This window comes from Trachurus japonicus, chromosome 10, assembly GCF_045865225.1.
Source record: "Trachurus japonicus isolate A0001 chromosome 10, Traja_1.0".
NCBI lineage: Eukaryota > Metazoa > Chordata > Actinopteri > Carangiformes > Carangidae > Trachurus > Trachurus japonicus.
The window spans coordinates 30,062,348-30,085,335 of NC_140916.1; the positions used below are offsets into that span (position 1 = coordinate 30,062,348).

The 22,988-nt window shown below is 41.9% G+C and overlaps 1 protein-coding gene across 1 annotated transcript; it reads right to left on the reverse strand.

Moving 5' to 3' along the window:
* Positions 1-9,682: 9,682 nt before the first annotated feature.
* LOC146980269 (uncharacterized) lies at positions 9,683-11,668 on the reverse strand. Its single transcript, XM_085788779.1, has 5 exons — positions 11,580-11,668; positions 11,096-11,428; positions 10,821-11,001; positions 10,339-10,466; positions 9,683-10,243 (listed from the first exon to the last, which is right to left on the reverse strand). The coding sequence occupies exons 2-5, from the start codon at positions 11,252-11,254 to the stop codon at positions 9,920-9,922; spliced, it is 792 nt and encodes a 263-aa protein (XP_085644905.1). The 5' UTR covers positions 11,255-11,428; positions 11,580-11,668; the 3' UTR covers positions 9,683-9,919.
* Between the last annotated feature and the right edge of the window lie 11,320 nt (positions 11,669-22,988).

Consider the following 22,988-nt stretch of genomic DNA (forward strand, 5'->3'; position numbering starts at 1 on the left):
TATTCTCCTACATATTTTTGAAGAATGATCGTCTGCTCCTCGTTTGTAAAATACGATGCTCTGCTGCCGCTGCTGCTGCTGCCACCGCCGCCGCCGGACGTGTCCATAGTTGTGATTGGTCAGATGCAGTAAACCCCGCCCCCAGGGGCGTCACTAGACCTAATACTGTACTGGGGCACACCTGGGGCACAAAGAATTCATGTGAGCGCACAAAGTGCACAAGCAAAAACATTTTTAGCACTTACTTATAATAAAAAACATAAATAGTGCTTTAAACTATAGCCTACATGTCTACAGTCTGTAGATGATGATAAACCAAATTTTACACAATTTTACAGTTCATGTGGCACATAATGTACCACACAAACAACTTTTGCAGTCACCAACAAAATATTCTAGATCTAAACTGCCAGCAAGTGAGACCCCCACACACCCTCATTTCTGTTCAAACACAGAGCCACAAAATGCTGAACTAGAACCAAACACACTATCTACATAGCAAAGATGATGGCAGATGTGTTACCATACATGCTCTAATCCAGACAGATTCACATCCTGTACTGGTCCCAATATTGGAACTAAGGATAAGATAGGACTCTATCTATAGGCCCAAAAGCCAGAGCTATGGTGAATCTCATCTTTACCATTAATTCAGAAGTGAGAAACATATTAGACTATTTTAAGAAAACTGTTCACAAAGTTTGATTTTGAGGTCACCAATTTCTTTTCTTTTTTTTTTGTATTATTAAAAAGATAAAAGCCCAACTAAACCACCACAGACTATTAAAATGAAATTATAAAACTTTTTTTTTATGTGCTACATATAGGCTACAAATAGCCCAACACTGCACTACAAACACGCTAACAACTACATTAAACCATGCATTAAACTCATTCAACTCAACTCATTCACTTCAATTATGTTGTTTCCAAAAGGGGGAAAATGTCAAACCTGGCAACGCAGCATGCGGCTTTGTTTACAACCTGACGGCAGTGCAGCTTGCAGGTTACTATAGCTCCGCTAACCAGAGTGACTGCACAGGGCACAAAATGGATCGATTTCTAATAAGAAAAATCAAACGGACTGACAGGCGGCGTGATAAGGAATAGTGACGTTAAAGAGTCAGAGGAAGCAGCATTATGAAAATCAACATAAAGACGCCAGAGAGGGACGAGCAGGCAAGGGCCAGGTGTTCCTAGCAAAAAAAAAAAGGTAGGAGGCATACACCTGACACAATATAATTCTGAAACTCTGAAAGTTAGTAAGTGTATTAAATAGCTTGGTAGCTACTTACATTAATTTACAGCGCTCCATGAGATGGCGTGAAGTCTTTTTTTTTTTTTAATGCAGGCACCGACTTGGATGTGAGCCAGTCAGGCTCAGGCAATGAAATGGTTTAGTCCACTAGGGGTGTCTGAAATTTTACTACAAGCATCTTCCTGGCATAACTATGGAAAATACTGTTTATTGTAGTATTTATGATTACTAATAAGAAAGATAAATGTTTCAACCCCCCCCCTGTTATTTGTACCTTTGTACCTCGCACTATGGTTGTCGGCTAACGTTACTCACGCAGCTGCTTCACAGCTCTCTCTCTCTCTCTCTCTCTCTCTCTCTCTCTGTCTGCAGCTTCAAGTTGAGCAGAAGTATAAATCAGCTGAAGTCGCTACACGTGAATAAATTACCATATTAAGTAGTTATGTGCGCATTCCGTAGCCTATGCTATGTAGACTTAAAACTCTGAAGTGAATTTTTTACTGGTGAAATTTTTACTGGGGCACTGCAGATCAATACTGGGGCACGTGCCCCAGTGAAATCTGTCTGGCGACGCGGCTGCCTGCCCCTTATATGTGAACGCGCTCATACCTAGATTGGACAAACCTGGGTTGAGTTACCGAGTTGATAACCACCGTCGTGTGACCACTTAGCACGATTGTGATTCTCCAGTTAGGTGAAACTGGGTAACTGAAAGATACCCTGAGTATGGTGAACCTGCTTCGTAGTATAGGCCCCTGAACTCGTAAGGAAGGTACAGTATAGATTGTGTTTTTTTTGTTTGTTTTTTTTTTACCCCCACTGTCTGTCAGCTTGTGACTTGACATTAAATATGACATGGAAATAACTGTAAAACAAATATTGTGTTTATGCCCAAAACTTGCCTGTTCATATTGCTCCTTATTCACTTGGTTTAACCTCAAACTAATATAATTTAACTACTTACATAGTATATCTGGACTTCACTTTAAAGACAAGATCCCTCAACTTCCCTTGCTTTTAAGCTCAATGCTTTTCCTCCAGCCTCATCCAGGCCTATTTACTGCTCCCTGTTCACCACTTAAGTTGCAGTGTTTCCCGAGTGGAATACTGTGGATTTTTGATACTTCATTACAAACTGTGTAAAAATCACACCTCTCAGCAGCTTCAGCGTGTGCCTTTGACACATTATGAACCTCAAGTGAATCTTCACTCTCTAAACAATCATCTAAAGGTTAAGAGAGATGGGGGTGTTATTACTGTAAACCTTCTCAGATAGAAGGCAAATACAAAAATAATGGAGATTCTGAGAAACACATTGACTATTGGAGTTCAACCAAATGATTTTCAAACTCAATAAAGACATAAACAATTTCTTACAGTATCAGATAAAGAAATAGTTGGGTGGTGCTTGTTTTTGGTTGTTTTGAATGAAAACACAATGCACAATCCTTCCTGCAGACCTGTGTTCGATGAAATAGGATTGAGAAGCATCGTTCATTTCTATAAGGCTGTCTTTACACTACTCCTCTCAAGTGGCATAGATCCGATCTGTAACATGAATGTGTAAACGGGGGGAAAAAATGCATGATATTTGATATTGTCAGATCAGATTTAGGCCCCTGTTACTGTATATGTGGAAATAAATCAGATACAAATTGGACACCCAGCAAATGTGTCTGCAGTCTAAACAGACAGATCGGATACCCCCTGGCAATGCAAGTTGTAACAATGCGTCAATAGTGCATATGATGACACTGTGTTGTTTACCTGCAGTTGGGACAGCTGACTTTTCTGCTTTGGTAGCCAACCGCATCTAAACACGCAGGTCGTTACAAGCAAGCAAAGCGGGTGTAAATGCAGATATCAGATATGGGTCACTTCAATAGAACATGTGAACAGACGGACGAATAAAATTGGATATAGGCAACACATCGGAATTGGGCATCAAGGCCTGTAATGTGAAGACAGCCTAAGTGGATGTTTGCTTCCATCACCATGATTTAAATAAATTCCTGCTGAGTTTCCATAGTAAATTATACTGCTGAACAGCTCTGGACCAGGCTGTCACAATTTCAGGTTTTCGACAGAACCTGAATGCAAACATGGACTTGGACATTTTAGCTGTATGTCCGAGTCCGATGGTTAGAAACGGATTTACAAACACTGTTCTACTCACATCACTCATATATGATGGAATGAAATAAAAAAAAAACCATGAAACTCATGCACCTTGAGCAGTTGGGGCTGGGGGATCCAGCAGAAATATGGTGTCTCCTCTCGATGACAGACAAACACACCATTAGTTATTACAATTCAGAGATTGACACCAGGAGGGAAAGCAGTGGACAATACCTTCTACATATTTCTCCTGGGTGCCTGATAATGTCCTCTCCTCCTCCTCCTCCTCCTCCTCCTCGTCCTCCATTCCCTCTGCCTGAGACCAGCCATGATTATAGCTCAGTGTCAGCTCTTCTACTGGTATGAGCTCCTCAGGTGGAGACCCCCCACCAGAAGCAGTGGCTTGATTCTTTTTTAAATCATTATTCTTTTCTGAGTGACTACAATTGTACAAACTTTGAGGTGTATTGTGACAATAAAATTTACATGCCATTATTGTCTTGTCACCACTGTGAAATGTATTCTTATTTTGCTTAAAGCAGAAGTAAGTGATATATTTGTGTTAATATAAGTCTTAAATAGTTATATCTTCCGTCAGCAATCACTTACATAGAGTGTTTGGACCGAAACACGGGTCTGTCAGTCATTCTGCTCTGCTCTGAGCCGAGGAGAAAACATTTATCGTATCCTACAGTTTTTATCCAATGAGGAGAGAGAACGGCATGCAGGGCTGTGTGTGCAGCCAAGGGACGCCGTGAATGTGGTGACGTGGTGACGTAGGGACGAGGACTGTTATGTTATTATGGTTATGGTCAAGGAAACTCGTAACTCGTGTTTTTCCGACCTGTGAAGTCATACCAGTTCGATCTGGTACGAGTTCACGGGTCGGAAGTTACGAGTGGCCGTTATAGTGCACTTTCACAGGTAAAATAGGTCGGAAAAACGCGAGTGGGTTGCCTGAAACGCTACAAAGTCGTAAGTTGTGACTTGAAGCTGTAATTTACGGTTTCAAAAGCCTGCCTGGAACGCAGCATTAGCCAAAACGACCGGATCCGGTCGTTTTGGCTAACTTCTTGTCAGCCGATGGAGTTAGCAGTCCCTGCCCTCGTCCCTACGTCACCACATTCACGTGCATCCCTTGGCTGCACACACAGAGAGGACCGCCCCTTTATGCCGTTCTCTCTCCTCATTGGATAAAGGTTGTAGGATACAAGGGAAGTTTTCTCCTCGGCTTACAGCAGAGCAGAGTGACTGACAGACCCGTGTTTCAGACCAAACACTCATGTAAGTGATTGCCGTCGGAAGATATAACTATTTAAGACTTATATTAACGCAAACATTCCGCTTACTTCTGCTTTAAATACCTATGTTGGTTACAAGTTGACCTGTACTATTTTATTTGTAGTCATTGTCACATTCTACTTGACTGAAAATTAATTACCACACTGGCAAGGGAGCATGGGTTTCTTTGTGCAGCACATTTCAAATGGATTAACAGAAGATGAGGGGGAAAAAGATACAAAATGAAATACATATGTAACATGAAACATCTGTTGCATAGTTTAGGGCATTTCGTCTGTCATGCAATCCCCCCACGGCCTTATTAATGGCAGCAGTTCTTCCCTTCCCTTTTCTTTAAATTCTTCATCCAGCTCCAACAGCAGCGTTTGTTCAGCCAGTGAAAAACATGTTGCTCTAACTTCCCTCTCCCTGTCACTCTTTGGATTGTCTTTCATTCATCCATTCATTTGGGTTTCTCATGTCCCAGTCCCCTGGATGTGTGCACAAAGGAATGCTATGCAAGTCCGCCTTCATCACATAAGTCAGGATGGCATTTGTGTAAGAGCTTGACAGGGAGAGTTTGTTAGTTTTCAGAATGGCTTTTTCACGTGAACTTGGCTCTCTTTAACTGCATTGATGGAATACCAACCTGCTCCATTCACCAATCATTTCCAGCTATCTTTCTCTGTTGATAAAGTATGTGTGTAATGAGCTAGAATTGGCCAACAGTCCTGTATGTGACCCTTTGCTCCTTTCTCTGTTATGGGGCAGATACCAGTGCCTTCAAATACCAGAAATAAGGCAGAGAATTGAACAATGCATTTTTGTACTGTGTTAAGGTCTACCACAATACTGGATGTAATGTTGAGCAGTATCTTGGGTTTTCTGCCAAGGCGCTGTATGGCAGAGAAATAGGCCTTTAAATACTAGGCTGTAAGTTGGAGCTAATACACGCATCAATATTAATACTGGTGAGTAAATAGCATACCAGCTTATGTTGACAAATCCCAGCCCTCTCTAAAGCTTTTGTTTACAGTTGAGTAATCTACACTTAATCTGCATCAGCCTCTTGGTCGATTGATTATTATGCAGCAACAAATAGTTTGAGCCAACACAAACAGGAAACCCAGCTCACTAGAACATATTTAGTCACACTGAATGATGTTATACATTTAAACACTTAAACATGTAGGAATGCCAATATACCTTGGCCACAACCTCAGCAGGACCATTCCTCTCCGTAATAACCTATGTGGCCTCCAAGAGTTGTGCTACTGTATCTTTGTGTAAATAATTTGAATGGTGGTTATTTATTCAAGCAAACATATGCAGCAGTGGTAAGCCTCTTCAGCTAACTAGCAAAGAAGTAAAATTGTTATCTGCAAGAAAAGAAACTCAGTTTCTTCCATCAGTAACATTAGCTGAATTACAGTAGTCCATAGCCTACTGAATGTGATGAGTGCCAAACTCAAAAGTGTCTCGGGACATCTGAGTAGCTATGCATGCAGTCGATAAGCCATGGATCTTTTGATTGATGACTGGAGCCAGCTATCGACAGTGTGTTTGTAAAGCTGCATTGACTCATCAGCTTTCACAATTCTGAGATCACCTGTGATGACTTTTGACAACATCAGTCATAGAGTAGTGCAGAGTGCTGAGGATGATGACCTCTTACCTTAGACATTCAGCTTTAGCTTTTAGCCTTCTAGCACATTACAGGCATATGCATATTTAAAGGGATAGTTCAACTTTTTTTTTCAAATTGGCCCATTGCCATAATTCCTATAGTTCTGTCAGGACCACTATGTCAAAATAATATTTATTTACTTGCACAGTTTAATTTGGCGGTATGGTACTGTTCTGGGACCCCCTGCTCTTCCACGCGCTTGCGTGGAAAGCCTGAGGCAGGAAGAGCACCTTCCTGCCCTTCACGAGCCATCATGAACGGCATAAGCAGGGAGCGCAGCAGCAAAGAAAACCCAGACAGAGCCGAGCAACCAACAAGATACAATGACAGGAGGAGCTGGGGTGGAGGTGGGTTGCAAAAAAGCCGGCAGAGGAAGCAGCAGCAGCAAGGGAGGTGACGTCGGACTAGAGCAGTTTAAATAGCGTGCCCTGAATGCAGTTCCCCAATAGGAAGCAGCCACGGGGAGTCAGCTGAGCCATCAGCTGATCTGCACAGGTGAAGACAGTTACGCTGTGCTGATTAAGAGCTTGACGTCATGGCCTGCCAGAACTAACGCTACGCTTAATTTTTAGGAGTAGGTTCGTTACCTTTACAAATTGTGACCTGCACATTCACCACGCTATGAGATAATAACGGAATGTTACGAGACAGAGTTGTTTTTGAGGTAAATTTATGCAAAACTGCAGTTTTTCAGCAAACAGTCTCTGCATTTGCCTCGAAAACAGCTCTGTCTCCTAGTGTTCTGTTATTATCTCATAGCGTGGTGAATGAGCAGGTCACAACTTGTCAACGAGAGTTTTTTGGAGTTGTTGGATCCTATTTAATGAGTTTGAGGGAAACCAAGAAATCCCATTAGCCCCCGTAGCATAGCTCTGAGCATCTCACGGCTCTGCTTCGCCGTTCTAAAAATAGCTTGCACCGACAATTAAAGGTAACAAACCGACTCCAAAACTATAGGGATTATGGCAATGGGCCAATTTGCCAATATGTTGAACTATCCCTTTAAGAATTTTTTAGAGCCTGGCATTTGTATATGTTATAGTAACATGGAGTTTGAATAAGTCTTGGAGCTAGGCTTAGATTAGGAAGCTTGGTGAAGTCAAGTCTGGATTAAAGATGTGAGAATTGTTTTTTAATTTAAGAACAACATGACTTGCGTGGTCACACAAAAACAACAACTTGTGACTCAATTTGCAAATGAAAGCTACAGAATAATGTTTTCTATATATACAGTAAAACATACTCCAACATCTTTTTCTCTTTCTCTCTTTTCTTTTCTTTCTTTTTTGTTTGTCTATAATTCTCCCTGTCTCCTCCCCTCTCCAGCTCTCTATAATCCAGCTATCTAGGGATGCTGTGGACAATAAAGCTGTCACGAGTCAATCTCGCTTGATAAACCAGCTCTTCCTGCTTTACAGCCAATAGGGGAATGGTGCTTTGCTCCCGGTCCATTTCATTGGATGGGCTCCAGGAAGTGTTTGGATGGCGTTTTGTATATCAAATCCAGCTCTGGGAAATGGGCTTACAGTGGTCAATGCGCTGCTGTGCCAAATATACGGGCGCGCTCGCACACACACACACACACACACACACACACACACACACACACACACACACACATACGATCACATGCACAACATATACAGGCACACAGGCTTTGGCATCATTCAGTGCTTTCTGCCAAGTGCACAGGCACATGCTTACTTTCACACGCTGAATCTTTAGTGTATGAATACACTGGCTGGGTGTGAAAACCACACAATTTATTTATCTGCATGACGCAGCAGGAAATCAATGAGTGACAATATCAAGAAAATAATAATAATGACATGATTAAACTGTTCCTTTATATCACATGCACAAGCATTTGCCTTATATTTTGATACTTGTGAGACCATAATGCTGGTGTACGTGTGTGTGTGATGGATGTGTCTCATTTTCTCTGTGAGCTGTTCCTCCGGTACAAGGGATCCACCAGCCATATACACAAATGACAAGGACGACAAATACAAAGAACAACCCAGTATCAACCACAATGATAATATTATCAACAAGTGCAACAACAATAACAAACCAGCTCCGTAAGGATCCCGTCAGTAGCTGCAGGATGTATTTACATGGAGGCAATTTTCTTCCTATTACATTTTTATATTGAGGAAATTGTGAATGCCTTCAATTTATGTGATTTGTTATGCATCATATTTGCATACATTTGTCTAGAGCAAGTGATGTGTAGACCAGCCTCACGGATTGTCTGATTCATAAATGGTGTGAAATAGAACTGGGACTCAGGTGATACATTTTAGTAATTGGACACTAAATTTTTAAAGGGCTTGTCCACTGATTTCAGACATCAATATCAGTGTGTTTGTCACGAGGAGTAACTCTGTGGTGTATAGCTGCTTGCTGGGTGAGGAGGGTCTAAAAGAGGGGAAAGAGTTGACCTATGAAAGGGGACGGAAAGTCAGAAAAGCTCTTCTTCTGCTGCACTAGTGTTGTTTTTGAGACCTGCAGCAGGTCTCCATGGACAGCTGGCCCACTCCTGTGGTCTTGAATTTGATGGCAATCCAGTCAGTAAGGTTTAGGATGTTTTTATTCATGATCCGCAGATGATGAAGACAATGATCATTATGTATATTATGTGTATTATTATATGTATACATGTTTTATTTATTTATTCATTTTTTATCATTTTAGTTTTGCCGTCCCACACAGCAAATTCTGGCCTTTGGAATAAACTCTCTGGGAGTTTATATCAACTACATATGAGTGTACATGTGAGACCGTCGAATGTACTCTAGGGAAAAGTTAAAGTAACTCTTTTCCGGGAGTTGATTTTTTAACTCTTTTCTGGAGTTAAATCTGAACACTTCTGGGAGTTAAAAAACTACTCCCACGTGGGGTAAAATACAACTCTCACCTGGAGTTAATTTTAGTGGGGTACAATACAACTCTCATCAGGAGTTAATTTGAATGTGAACTCTTTTATGGTGTTAACAGTCAAAACTTAAATATAATTAATAAATTACTACAAAACCGACTACGAAAAACATTGATTGTCACACATTTTTATTTTAAATGCACATTTTGAATCACAAACTGTGTAAACATGTTACAAGTGCAAACATTGTATAAAAGCAATGCACAAATGTCTGACAAGATTTCTGTAATACAGTTATGTATTAACATGAGGTAGACTTTAACCTGCAATTTAAGTCTGAAAAGACTTCTGTAATGCAGGAATGTATTAACATGAGGTAGACTTCAAACCTGCAATTTAAGTACTTAAACATAAAAACAAGAGCAAATTCCATATACCTTATATTAAGCCAGCTAGAGGGGGTCTCAGGAGGCACACAGGTGTTATCACTCGAAGCATGTATATTAATCAAGCGTCTTCTAAATCCAGAATAACCTGAAAATGGCAAGCAACGTCCTACTTGACCACATTTTAGTCTCAAATTCTTCCCAGGGTACATCCCGTAAAATAGTTTGAGGTGCCTGAACAAAAGTAAAGCCGTACCAAAGGATGAAGCACAAAGGAAACATCTGAGCATTTTTGCTGGATAAACTAATTACTGCTTGTTCAACAGCTTTGCTCTCAGCTCTTTGACTCTTGGAGTTTCTTCTGTTGTACCTATGTCAATGTTGTACAGAGTAGTTTGTAAAAACGTGTACAGACTGGCCAGAGCACCATCATATTTCACACTGAAAACAAAGTGGGACTTGAACAACTCGTCAAATGCACCCAAGGATGTACAAGACTGGCATGGAAGAAGCTTTCTATCCAAGACTATGTAGAAGCTGGAAACCTGTGCCTTTGACATCCCTGAGGCCAGAAAATATGGCTGAGGGTTTCCTTCAGTGCTCATCAGGTGATCCTCCAGGCTCTGGCAGGACTGAAACACAAAGACAAAGATCTACATGTAAGCCATCAGTTTAAAAAATGTTGCATGAACAATATTTGGAATTATATCGTACTGTCTTCACAAACCTTTTGAAATTTCACCAGATGATCTGTTGCCTCTCCAACACTGATCTTCTTTGGCCTCTTCCTTCCAGCTGGTTGTGGGCTGAGAAGACGCAGGAGGACAAGAAGAGAGGCCATGTCACTGTCCCACTCTGCAGACAGTGTAAATACCACAGTTAACTTAAGAATGTCTGCCTTCACATTTCTACCTTGTGGATGACTGGGCTACCTTTTGTCTTCTGCTATTCATCTAAACTCTTAAACCTCACTGCTCAGAGTGGACCAGCCATTACAAACTTGTGCAAAATGATACATAGCATACAGAATGTAGATTATACTGTCAGACAGGATTGTAAAATTGTATGTTGAGGTCCAGCTGAAGTTACATTTAGTCATCCCTTTTTGTAGTAAAATGTCAATGTGTAATTTAAATGTAATGTTAATAGTTGTTTATTATTAAAAAGGCAGAACAAAGGTGCAAGCTGTTGGTAATGTTGCAATACTACCTGGCTCATCTGCAGTGTTGGGTTTTTCATTCAGGGCAGATGTTAGCAGTTTTTTCAGAAGAGCCGTCTCTCTGAGTGTCTTGGCCTCTTGGATGACCTTGTCTTTAAAACCCGTCTCCCATTTTCCCAGGAACCTGGAAGCAGTCTCTGCTCCAAAGATCAACAAGAAGTCTTGCAAAATCTAATACAAAAAAGGAAGGACTACTGTTACAATCACTGAAAGTAAAACCACATATTTTCACAAATGTTTGTTTAAATTCACATTTTTTGCCTACCAGTCCCTTCGTGTCCAAGAAATGAGGAAACATTTGAAGAATATCTGCTGATTGCTGTGGGTCATGAAGCATCTGTTGACGATATGGGAATGTCTCCTTCATCTTCTGGAAGATTAAGTCACGATCAGTGGTGTGGTGAAGAAGAGACATGGTCTCCATACATTCATCTCCTGTTTGCTGGTCATCTAGGGAGCCGAGTGTTCTTGATGATGTGGGACCCCCTTTTAGCTCCACTCTGTTACGGGATGTAGATGTGGTTCTGGACTGACGTTGCACAGTCTTGACACGCCACTCAAGGAAGCCTTTGTTGCTCTGAATGTCATAGTAATGTTCCTGAAAGTAAAAGAGTACTTCTGGTTAGAGTGCAGACAATATCAAGTTTTTGACAGCCTTAGTGCATGTATGCTGCTTAGACACAAAAGATCAACAAACCAAAATGTAACAGCCATCATTATTTCACGCCATGGTTACATTTCAAACTCACATATCCCTTTTTTGAGTATGGGTCCTTCAAAGATGGGAAAAGCGACACAATCCCAAGGGCATGAAACTCCTTTGTCGTCTTGTTTACAAATCTCCTGCAAAAGCAAAAGTATTGTTTATGATAATATTCTTGCCCCGTCTACAAATGTGAATTTGATGTCATTGACATCAAGCGTCTTACCCTTCCTTTTCACGCATGTGAGCCACAATGATGTTCACCATTAATTAAGCTGGACTTTGAAGAAAGGACAACTTCAAAACAAAGTATGCAAGATATAAGATTACATTTCTTGCGCAGGTGCTGTCCGTGACAGGCTGATTCATTTGAGATCCAGCATCACTTGCTAGACTGCTCAGACTGCTTGAGAGGGACAACGAATCTGTTAGACTTGGGGAGGAAGACCCTTCACTTCGCTGCAGTAGTGTAAAATCTGAGGACCACAAATACAGTAACAACATTAGGTTACAGGGCACATACAATCAAAAATTAACAAATACATAACTGCCATATACAGTAGGGTGCCATGGAGGATCAAGAACTAGCACATTTTCATTCCAAAAGATCACTTCACACCAAGGTTTACTTTATTTAAATTACAACTTGCCCCATTAGATGAGAGGACCATTTTGTATTTCATAATAAACATTATAAGCCTGCCTACCACACCTACCGAGTGTCACAAATTCTGTCAGGTTGGAGCAGTCTGCATATTCTGTTGGGTCTGAGCAGTCACCCATGTTCTTGGATGACTCTGCAAGTGGGATGACTGAAATGAGCAGGATAGAGTAGAGTCAAAATACATTTTTTGATTGCTCAGGATATCAATCTGATGAGATTTTTTTAAATAAACATTACCACAACTCTTTAAAAGCTTTTCTGCAAAAAACAAACAAGCCCAGAAATGTTCAATCCTCTTACCATCATCAATGGAGATGACAAAACACATTGATTCTGTTGCAAGTTCTGGAAAGACATCCTCATCCACCTCTATGCCCTGCTCATCTGTGACTTTTAGCACTTTGTCTTCTGGTATGAGAAACTTCTGCTGCACTGAAGCACAACATTTAACACGTTATTAAATGATTATTTCCCATTTAATGACATCAGACAACCCATAGGTATCACCTACCTGCATTGATAAAATCCGAGAAGCTGACCTCTTCCAGCTTAACGTATTTCTTTGTTCTTTCATGTTGTACCTTCAATAACATCTTGACCACTTGAAGGAAAAATAACGTTAATAATTTTACGAATAATAAAACTACTATGTAAAAAAAAAAAACTACAAGGTGACTATGTCGCGGGGCATACTGCCCAGCTGCTCTCTTGTTATTTTCGATTTATTGTATATACCGGTATATAAAGCCTTACCGTGTTGTCATTCCCTCACAGGTCCCGTCCTCGCCGTGCCGAGTCAACTAAAGCAAACAACAACATTGCGTGTTCAGTAACGTTGCACGTTGATAGAACAAGAAAAAGTGTAGGCTTATGTTAAAGCAGAAGTAAGTGGTCCGGTCGTTTTCGCTAATGCTGCGTTCCAGGCAGGCTTTTGAAATCGTAAATTGCAGCTTCAAGTCACAACTTATGACTTTGTATCGTTCCAGGCAACCCACTCGTGTTTTTCCGACCTGTTTTACCGGTGAAAGTCACTATAACGGCCACTCGTAACTTCTGACCGGTGAACTCGTACCAGATCGAACTGGTACGACTTCACGGTCGGAAAAATACGAGTTTCCTTGAACGCACCATAACAGTCCTCGTCCCTACGTCGCCACATTCACGGCGTTCCTTGGCTGCACACACAGCCCTGCATGCCGTTCTCTCTCCTCATTGGATAAAAACTGTAGGATACGATAAATGTTTTCTCTTCGGCTCAGAGCAGAGCAGAGGGACTGACAGACCCGTGTTTCGGTCCAAACACTCTATGTAAGTGATTGCTGTCGGAAGATATAACTATTTAAGACTTATATTAACACAAATATATCACTTACTTCTGCTTTAACCTCAAATAAACATGCCAGTAATGACGAGCGTGGTGTTAAGCTTTTTTTTTCTTTTTTTACAGTCTATGGGTCCGACATGTTCGGCGTTAGCTTCAGCAGCTAGCTAAGTTAGCTGTTGAATTTAACCCCAAACGCTAGCTCGCTAGCTAGCGAGTCTGGCCTCGCAAAGTCAGTCTATGACAAAACATACAAATGTGCCGTTATTATAACTTACTGATGGAAGCCTACTTTAACGTTAGTTTGAGGAGTAAAATGGCACTTTTACCTGCCTCACGAGTCCCGACAAGTTTGGGGCAAACTTATGCAGCTAACGTTAGTGCTAGAAAGTTCGGCCATCAAAGTCTAAGACAAAATATACAAATTAACGTTATTATACAGCTTATTGTCGTCTTAAAGCCCTGCACAGCCTGATATAACGTAAGTTTAAGGAGTAAAACCACACTTTTACCTGGCTCAGGAGTCACGGTGAAGTCCAAGTCAAGACGGGATCATCCCTATTAGAGATGCGCGGTTTGCGGACACAACCGCGGAGTCCGCGGATAAACCGCGGGTCGGGCAGGTGACATGACGAAAAAATATATTTTAATTAGATTCGGGCGGGTGGCGGTTGAACCAATTAGGAAAAATATATACATAGTTAAATATTGTTACCCACATACGAAAAATGAGCAGCACTCTTTGAAACAGTCAAATTTTCATCAGGCACTGCAGTAATTGCCCACTGGTGTCTGTGCATGAGAGATGGCAACACCTTATTCATTTTGTGAGGAACGCACTCCTGATCTGAGGGCATTGGCAACACCAGTCAACACTTTCTTCATGGAAATGACAATACAGTGGAAACCACTTATAGTGATCACGGATATAGTAGCCTAATCAACCGCTTATGGATCAAAAGGCTTGGGACGGAATCATTTCTGTACAAATGCTGTTTAAATAATTCGTTATAGTGATCAAGAAATCCGCTAGTGTTCATTTTTGGTCATTTTATGGATGAAAACATGCGCAAAAACAATTCAAAAACTATGTGTAATCTATTTATTTTATTTTCGGCGGTGTCCCTTTGACGTGCACTGCTGCAGCAGCCTGCACATGTTGCTGCGCTGTGTGCGTCACCTGGCTGCTGAGCCACATGGCTGTCGGTGCGGCGCAACTCATTATCACTTGTCTGTCAAAACATGGATGAATGAAACATATCCACTTTATATCGACCGCGGACGTCAGGAATAGATTTTCAGCTTTTGGCTCGTTCCGTTCATCTCCGCATAGCGCTCTGTTCCCGTTATTGGTAGAGAGAGAGAGAGAGAGAGAGAGAGAGAGAGGGGCGCACACTGCATGACAGCAGCGCGCGGCAGAAGTGAAACTCAGACGGCCCGACCCCCCTCATCCATATTAGATGTTGGCCTACAACAACGGGCGGGTGTGGTTTTGAAAAAACGTTGGTTCGGGTGGATGGCGGGTGGATGACGACTTTTGTGATGCGGTTGCGGATGAAATAATTGCCTATCCGCGCATCTCTAATCCCTATGTTCCCCGGGTCCTATGTTCCCCGGGTCCTATGTTCCCCGCTTTGTATGGAACCGGGGAACATAGGACCCTTCTTTTATAAAAAGGTCCTATGTTCCCCGCTGTTCACCCAAAAGGTCCTATGTTCCCCGCTTTGTATGGAACCGGGGAACATAGGACCCTTTTTTTAAAAAAAGGTCCTATGTTCCCCACTGTTCACCCAAAGACCCGGGATTGCAGGGACTTATTATCAGTGAGAGGCATTCTCCGTGCTGCGCATCGGCCCCTCAGTCTGTGGGTAGCTCGTGTGTGCGTAGCCTGTGAATGTGTGTATTAATCCCTCTCTGGTCAGCATCTCTGTTAAAATGAATAAACACAAATCGCCGCAGAGCGCGAGCCTGGCACAGAGGTGCGCGCTCTGGCGCAACTGGCACAATCGGCACAGAAATGAAATTGGCTCTGCTCCGCAGTAGCGTCCCAACCGACGTAACTACAACATAACACAACCTTATCTGACAGCTCTCACTTCTTCTGCTCCTCCCCACTCACACACCTACAGGCACACACAGACAGACAGGACTCTGTCTTCCTCACCCTCAACCCAGCCCATTATAAAATGCGTTATATTATTATTTTATTATTATATTTTTCTACTTGTGGAGAAGACAGTGTTGAGTTCTCTTTCTGCCTTATGGACAGTGCCATGGATGTATTTGCCACAGAGTGAACTACTGATATCTTTTGTCTAGTGCTGAACTGTGACCAAGCGCGCTGTCCGCTGTCTCGGTGCTGAAATGAATGACAGCGCGTCACTGAGAGAGAGAGAGAGAGAGACGGAGATCGCGGCGGATGCATCTTTATCCACAGGATGCGCTGCGCTCTGACTCTTTCTTTTCTTTCTTCCTACCAGCTCTCCTGTTCGTCTACACATTTGTTTTTCAGTTTATGACTCCTGCCCTCCCTGCAGATTAACAGCTGATTTGAGAACCTAATGCATATGATTTACTATTGCACATTTCCTTTTGCTGCTATAATAAACATTTTCTCAGGATTTATTGTGATACAAATATGATGGAAACTGGTAACAAACGTGTAGTAAAATGACAGAAAGAAGTGGCAGGAAAGAAGTTTTGCTCAAGACAAAGTTTCTTCATCTTAAAGAATGAAAATGTCAATTTGTTAGGCTTTCAAATCACCAAATGATTTGCTTGGAATAATTTTGTTTGTTGTAATGGTTGTGAGCATAGACAACGGACGTCTTGGCTGAGCCAAATGTCATTTTACGTGTAGGTGGAGCTGAACAGGCAGACGCACAGAGGCATGCGTAAAACACACATTTTAACTACTTCGTGCTGTTGCTTTTTTTGTTTGTTTGTTTGTTTTTTCTTTACCTTTCGTTTCCTTTGGATCTTTGTGCATATTATAAAGCTGTCCTGGTCCCTGTTTGTAAGCCTTTTTTATCCGGAGGAAATTCCCCAAAGTTGCAACAACTTGTAGTGATCCACTGGGTTTTGCCTATAGTCTGTTGGAGCTATGGGCTCGTTGATTTGCAGCTTTGCTCCCCAGGTTTTTTTCATGATCAATTATCCTTGGCGTTTGCGCACGGGGATGTGCGGACCTGTAATGAATGAATGAATGAATGTTTTGTTTGTTTTTTTGCCGTAAGTTGTGTGCGTAATGCGCACAGGTGCATTAATGGGGCCGTGGCAGTCGGCGTTTGGACGGCTGGTGTGGGGGCGATTCCAAAGCATCATAGTGGATTATTTATGGTGTGTTGTTACCCTGTAAAGGCCCGTCTGGACGCAGCACGGCCGGGTCCGTCTGCAGCCAAGCGGGACGAGGGAGAGGATTGGCGTGGTCACCTCGGCGTCTCTCGTGTGGACAGACCAACAAACTCTCCCTCACTCGCCCTCACCACGCGCCAACACACACACACACACACCTGCACACGGGGGGGAGACTTTGTGTTTATTTATTAAGCTTCCACTGACTGTATCACATCTGTACGCATGTCTTAAAACGTGCGTGTGTGTCAACCGGCAACAGCGGGGAACATAGGACCCTTATAAAGAAGGTCCTATGTTCCCCGGCAACAGCGGGGAACATAGGACCTTCTTTTTAAATAAAGGGTCTTTTTAAATAAAGGGTATAGCTTTTTTGGAAAAAACGGGGAACATAGGACCCGGGGAACATAGAACCCGGGGAACATAGGTACGCTCCCGTGAAGACGACTGAGTGGAGCAGGGCGACAAAGCTGCGCATTAACTCAGGTGTAGTGTTGAGTCAGGCTCCTCAACACCGAAATGAACACCGAAATATTACTCCGCCAAAGAGTTACCCTGAACACAAGCCGTAGTTAAATGTAGAGAATAAACTCCCAAAATCTAACACTTTAACACTTTTTTGTTTAACTCCAGATTTTTGAACTCCAGAAATTTGCTGTGCAGTACTTACTCATTGGGAATCAATGCATTCAAGGATCTTCATGACAAATGTCTATTTTGTAGCTACTTCCAATTATGTTGTAAATACAGCCTACCACACTCCAACCTCTTGATATATCAAGAGGTTGGAGTGTGGTAGGCTCCATGTGCAACAATAACAAATCTGACAGTATACTGTCAGATTTGTTATTGTTGAGGAGCAGGAGGAGAGATTTTACAAGCACACTTTATTTACATTTCTACCGGGTACAATTCACATTGTTAAAGCTACAGCTGGTACAGTAAGTCGATGAAAGTGAAAGTAAAGTCTGCTTGGTCAGAAATTTCAAGACGATACACCATCGGGTCCTTTTATGAACCTCTGCTCCAGTATTGCGATCACACAAATTATAATTCATCTTTAACAACAGTGCAAAGGATGTTTTTGTGGCACCAAATGTTTTTAAATCTGTCTCAATCATTGATCATCTTGTAAAAGCCGAACTCCAGCCTCAGTCTGCACCTGACATTACAGCACCAGACTGACGCTGCCTCCTGACCTACTCTGTCCTCTGTCTACTGTGGACCCACTCCATCTCCTCTCCACCTGCCAGTCCATGCAGCATCCTGTTATGTCTGTAAATGCAAAATGACTTGGTGCATATATCACCGTCGCATTCTTTTATTGCAGTCAGGCCACTTTGCAGGGAACACAGCTGCAAAGCTAACTGCTGAGTTTATGTGTTCAGTTAAATGAAATGAAGACATCTATTTACTCTCAAATATCCTGAATTTTTGATGTGAACACAGTGCGCGATGGCTTAATGCGAGCTCCAATGCATTCTCAGGCTACACACAGTTTGCTTACTTTGGAGAAGAATGTATTTTGAATTACAATGGGCTGAAAGCTGCTAACTTGTGTTTTAATGCTGGTTCAGCTTTTATGATGGGATATTATTCAGCATCATAAGCATTCACATTTAAAGCATATTCATATATTTTTTTTATGATTTCAAAATGTATAAATTGGGAAATGGGTTTTCATACAAGTACATTACAAATGCATTAAACCTCTCACAGCTTCAAAACAAATGGAATACTTGTGTCTGACAGTCATTTTTTTTATAACAGAAAATCAGTTTTAAATGGGAAAAAAATATTTCAATCCAATACAAGAGCAATACTCTACTTTTAATTTGAATATTCAAGCAGGCACCAGTAACTCAAGAAGTCTACAGAATAGGCTACTCTTGATTAAATCTTGAAATAAACTGTCATTCAGTCATTCTCACATTTGAAGAAATGATGTGCAGGACTTTCTAAATAGACTTGTATTGTTCATAAAGTTCCACTTACATCTACATACAAGAAAAACATCTCCCCTTTTGTATTTTTGTATTTTTTTTTTTTTTAAACAAACCCCATTTAAGCTCCAAGGTCAGTATATATGTGTTTCTGAGATTTCTGCTGATTCACTTGGCATCACATGAGCTAAATGTGGCACATTATCACCGGGGATAGCATTAAAACAAGTTGCCGCCAAGGAGGAGGGAGCAACTTTGATGAATAAGCTGAATGAGCAAGACTTCGGAGGGGATGAAGGTCAAAGGACAGGTACAACTACAACCGAGTCAGATAATGAGAAATAAGCCCATGTCGTTTGTAAAAGCAGCTTATTTCAACCCAGTGGTGTATTTTGTTGATAGGCAACCTCAAATGGCTGTCGCAAAAATTATGGAAGTAAAGAAGGTTAGGTGTAGCCTGATGCATCAGCCGCTTATTTCATTACATTTCAAAAAGCGTCTGAACCTGAGCCATAGGGATTCGTTTGCTTCCGGGAGGCGGTTGCTTACATTTGCTTCAACTAATCGCTGCTGCTTGGTGGTCACGTGTGCTATACACCGGTTAAGCTCATAGGTTAATCTTGAGCGCTTGAGTTCAACGTCATCGCCTTCACTTACCCGTCTGTTCGCTGATTGGAGCGGACGGAGCAAACCGAAACGCATTGCTAGTGTCCTGACTACATTGTTGAGGCAAATGAAATTTGCCGGAACCAGTAGGCGGCGCTAGCCTGGCTAGGTTAGGTGACCTTCTACAAAAAATGACAAAGTCAGTGTTGGGAGGCGGTTAAAGGGATAGTTCACCCAAAATTAAAATTTCACTAATTTTCTACTCACCCTCATGTCGACTAAGGGTTGGGAGAAGTTTCAGAGTCCTCCGTGCCTTTTTGGATTTACAGGGGGGCTCCGCGCAGCACTGCATTGCCATATGACAGTAGCAAAAGGGGCTCACTTTTCTTCGTGCAAAACAACACACCAAAAAACATCCAAATACCTCCACACAGCTCGTCTGTAATGTCCCTCTTGTATTAAAGGCCCAACATGAGAAATTGTTCAGAAAAAAATTAAATAAGTCTATATTTTAAGCTTGTTTGTAGTGGAAGCTCCCAGTGTCTCAGTTCACTGCTCTGCTTGTGTCACGGCGGAGCAGTGAAACTTTTCGACCTTAGTCGAAATGAGGGTGAGTAGAAAATGAGTGAAATTTGAATTTTGGGTGAACTATCCCTTTAAATAATAATTAATTAAAAATATATATACACAGACACACACACACACAGAGGCTGTGGCATCTACGTAGCATTCAGATTCTAGATTGCAGCGCTCACTCACTCGCTTGAGCTCACCCTTCCTGTCAGCAAAGTGACGGTGGCCTCCAAGGACAAACACAGTCACAAACTAACCGTTAACTGATAACAATAACTTTGACCGATTTACTATCGGTCATTTATTTTAACACACATCATTCATGCCTTCAGTCAAGGATGGCACTGCGGTCTCCAGCCAATTCACCTAGCTCCACAGAAGAGCTCTGCTGTTCCTCTCTTCAGCCTGGTGTTTGGCTGCACCTTGTATAAGAACAGTTCAACATCGGAAGATCTAGCTGTCAATGCTGTTCAGCTGTAGCACCAGTCCGTGTGTGTGTGTGTGTGTGTGTGTGTGTGTGTGTATGTGTGTGCATGTGTGTGGCAAAAAAAGCAAAAAACAAAAAAATATCACAGATCGTCCAACAATAGAGGGTCGGGTTACTGATCGATTTGAACCAAATTTTTCCACTTATGCCTACCATAGTCAAACATGTCAGCCTCGGTTGGGTGCACCACCACCTATGTATTTGTAAACAACTCATAAGCTACTACAAGAAAGCTTTCATTTGTATGCGTTTGTGATTAGACTTCGGTAAATACTTCATTTTTGCTAATAAAAAGCTAAATAAGGTACACACTGTACCTGTAAGTAGCCGCATTTGAGGACTGATTACATCACAGCAGCCCAACCCGGCTGCCCCTTCTGGAGAGCTCCTCCTGATCTGGCCAGGAAATGTGTTGTTCATATCCCACACTGGATCCTTCGTAGCCAAAACTATCCCAACATTCACTCTGCCCCAGTGGTTTACCACTTATTCTCACAATAAGAGAACAATACAGTGTGTAACAACATGGGTGGCCGATGATGAATAGAAAATCCTCCACAATCGTATAGGACCACATCCTCGATAGGATGAAGCTCCTTAATTGTGACACAGCTTTTGTCTGTTTCAAAAGAAAAATTGTATTCATTTATTTCTTTTTTCTTTTTTTTCATCTATTATACTCATCATTACAAAGGTCTGGTAAGTAGGACAATTTCAGGAGTCATACCTAAATATCTAAACTGTTGTTCTCAACATGTCCACTTAACTATCATTTTTGTCAGGATACACCAAATGTTTTTTGGGTTTTTTTTAGCCATACAGTACTTACTAGCACCATGCTGGTGTTTCACCACTTTGGACTGAGCGGAAATATCTCAAAATGATTGAATGGACTACCATGAAATGTGTTGCACATATAGTACATGATAGTTTCCTTTAGAGTGCATTAGAATACCTTTCATTCCCTGATTTTGCTCTGGGGCATTTCTGTGTGAATGTTTGCATGTTGTGAGATGTATATGCTCACACACATGTGTTTAAAACACTACAGACTGTGTTTGATTCAGCTGAGGTAAGGCATAATTCATCCACACATTTCACCGCTGCAACCATTGATGATGCTGAGTGGTCAGATCTGCACTGTAGGGAAATACACCCAGTACTTTCAGCAGGGGGCACCATGCAGCAATCACTGGTTTCAAATGGTTCAAAGCTACATTACTGTAAAAGGATGATCCTGTCCCCTTCATATAAGGTCTTGCTTTGGGCTAATGTGCTGCTTAAACTTTTTCTTATTAATCACAGGAGTTCAGATCAGTGTGGCGTACAGGCAGCAGTCAGCCAGTCCACCTGCCCCTTCAGCAGGCTGGCGTGTGATCTCTGACCTCCCCGGTGAGGGCTCTAACAGGCGTCAATAGTGTGACACAGATTTTATGATGTCGTCTGACTGCAAACAACTGTGACAGGAGGGGCATGTATTCTCAACAGCGATCATTTACATGTTGTCGCAGTTATTTTTAAACAACCAGTGTGTCGTTTTATTACATATTTGATGGACATCAGCATTAAATAAACATGCCTATCAGATACAGAACATGCAGAAGAGAGAAGGAACTATAAATTATTCACAACAAACAGAAACCACCATCCGCAAATTAGATGTAAGAGTGTTTTTGTTCTGGCTCTCCTCCCCTCTTTACCTCTCTTTTCCTCTCTAATGCTCTCCCTCTCTTCTGCTCGGTCTCCCTCTCTCTGTCTCTCTCTCTCAGCCCACTCTCTATCTTTGGAGTCCCTGCCAAATTCTCTATGATATTTCCCTTTGAGAGGGATAAAGAGAGAGATGAGAGGGAGGGATGGAGGGATGGATGGAGATTTGGGGAGAGAGTGAGCGTGCAGAGGGACCAAGGGGAGAGGGTGATGGAAGGATAGAAAGGAAGAGAAGGTGGAGGTACACTGTAGGTGGAAAAGAGAGAGAAGGATTGAAAGAGGGGAAATGGTAAATTAAGGAAGGAAATAAAGTGAGAGACAGAGGGAGAAAGAGAGAGGTGGAGGAAGGCGAGCTCACTGTATCGATCATTACGTATTCTTTCCTAGAAGGGACTACAGAGAGGAGGAAGAGGAGGACTTTGATTTAAGAATCCCTTTTCACAGAACCACATAGGTCCACACACACTGTTACGGCAAGTCTCTCCCTGTCTTTTTCATGTAAACCGTGTGTCTCTCCCTCACACCCACATACATGTACTTATTCCACTGGAATGAAAATAAAAAATATAGATTCCTTGTATGCGAGTATGCCAAGACACTCAGCAAAAACCATAATAATCTACTGTATTTTGAAAGCGTTTGTGAGGAGAAACAAACTGTAACAAAGCCAGACCTTGGTGACACAGTGGGTGGAGAGATCTGGGCAACAAGGACAGAGGAACTGCAGACACTGAACTTCAGGTGAACTTTCAGATTACAACTTGGGTTTACAATCCAATAACCACTCAAAATACATTGCA

Excerpts from the sequence above, each read along its gene's own strand:
- LOC146980269 (XM_085788779.1), bottom strand. The coding sequence starts at position 11,254 with ATGGAGACCATGTCTCTTCTTCACCACACCACTGATCGTGACTTAATC. Across the intron at positions 11,002-11,095 it reads TCTTGGACACGAAGGGACTG|ATTTTGCAAGACTTCTTGTT; the intron begins GTAGGCAAAAAA and ends TTTTTGTATTAG. Across the intron at positions 10,467-10,820 it reads CAACACTGCAGATGAGCCAG|AGTGGGACAGTGACATGGCC; the intron begins GTAGTATTGCAA and ends CACTGTCTGCAG.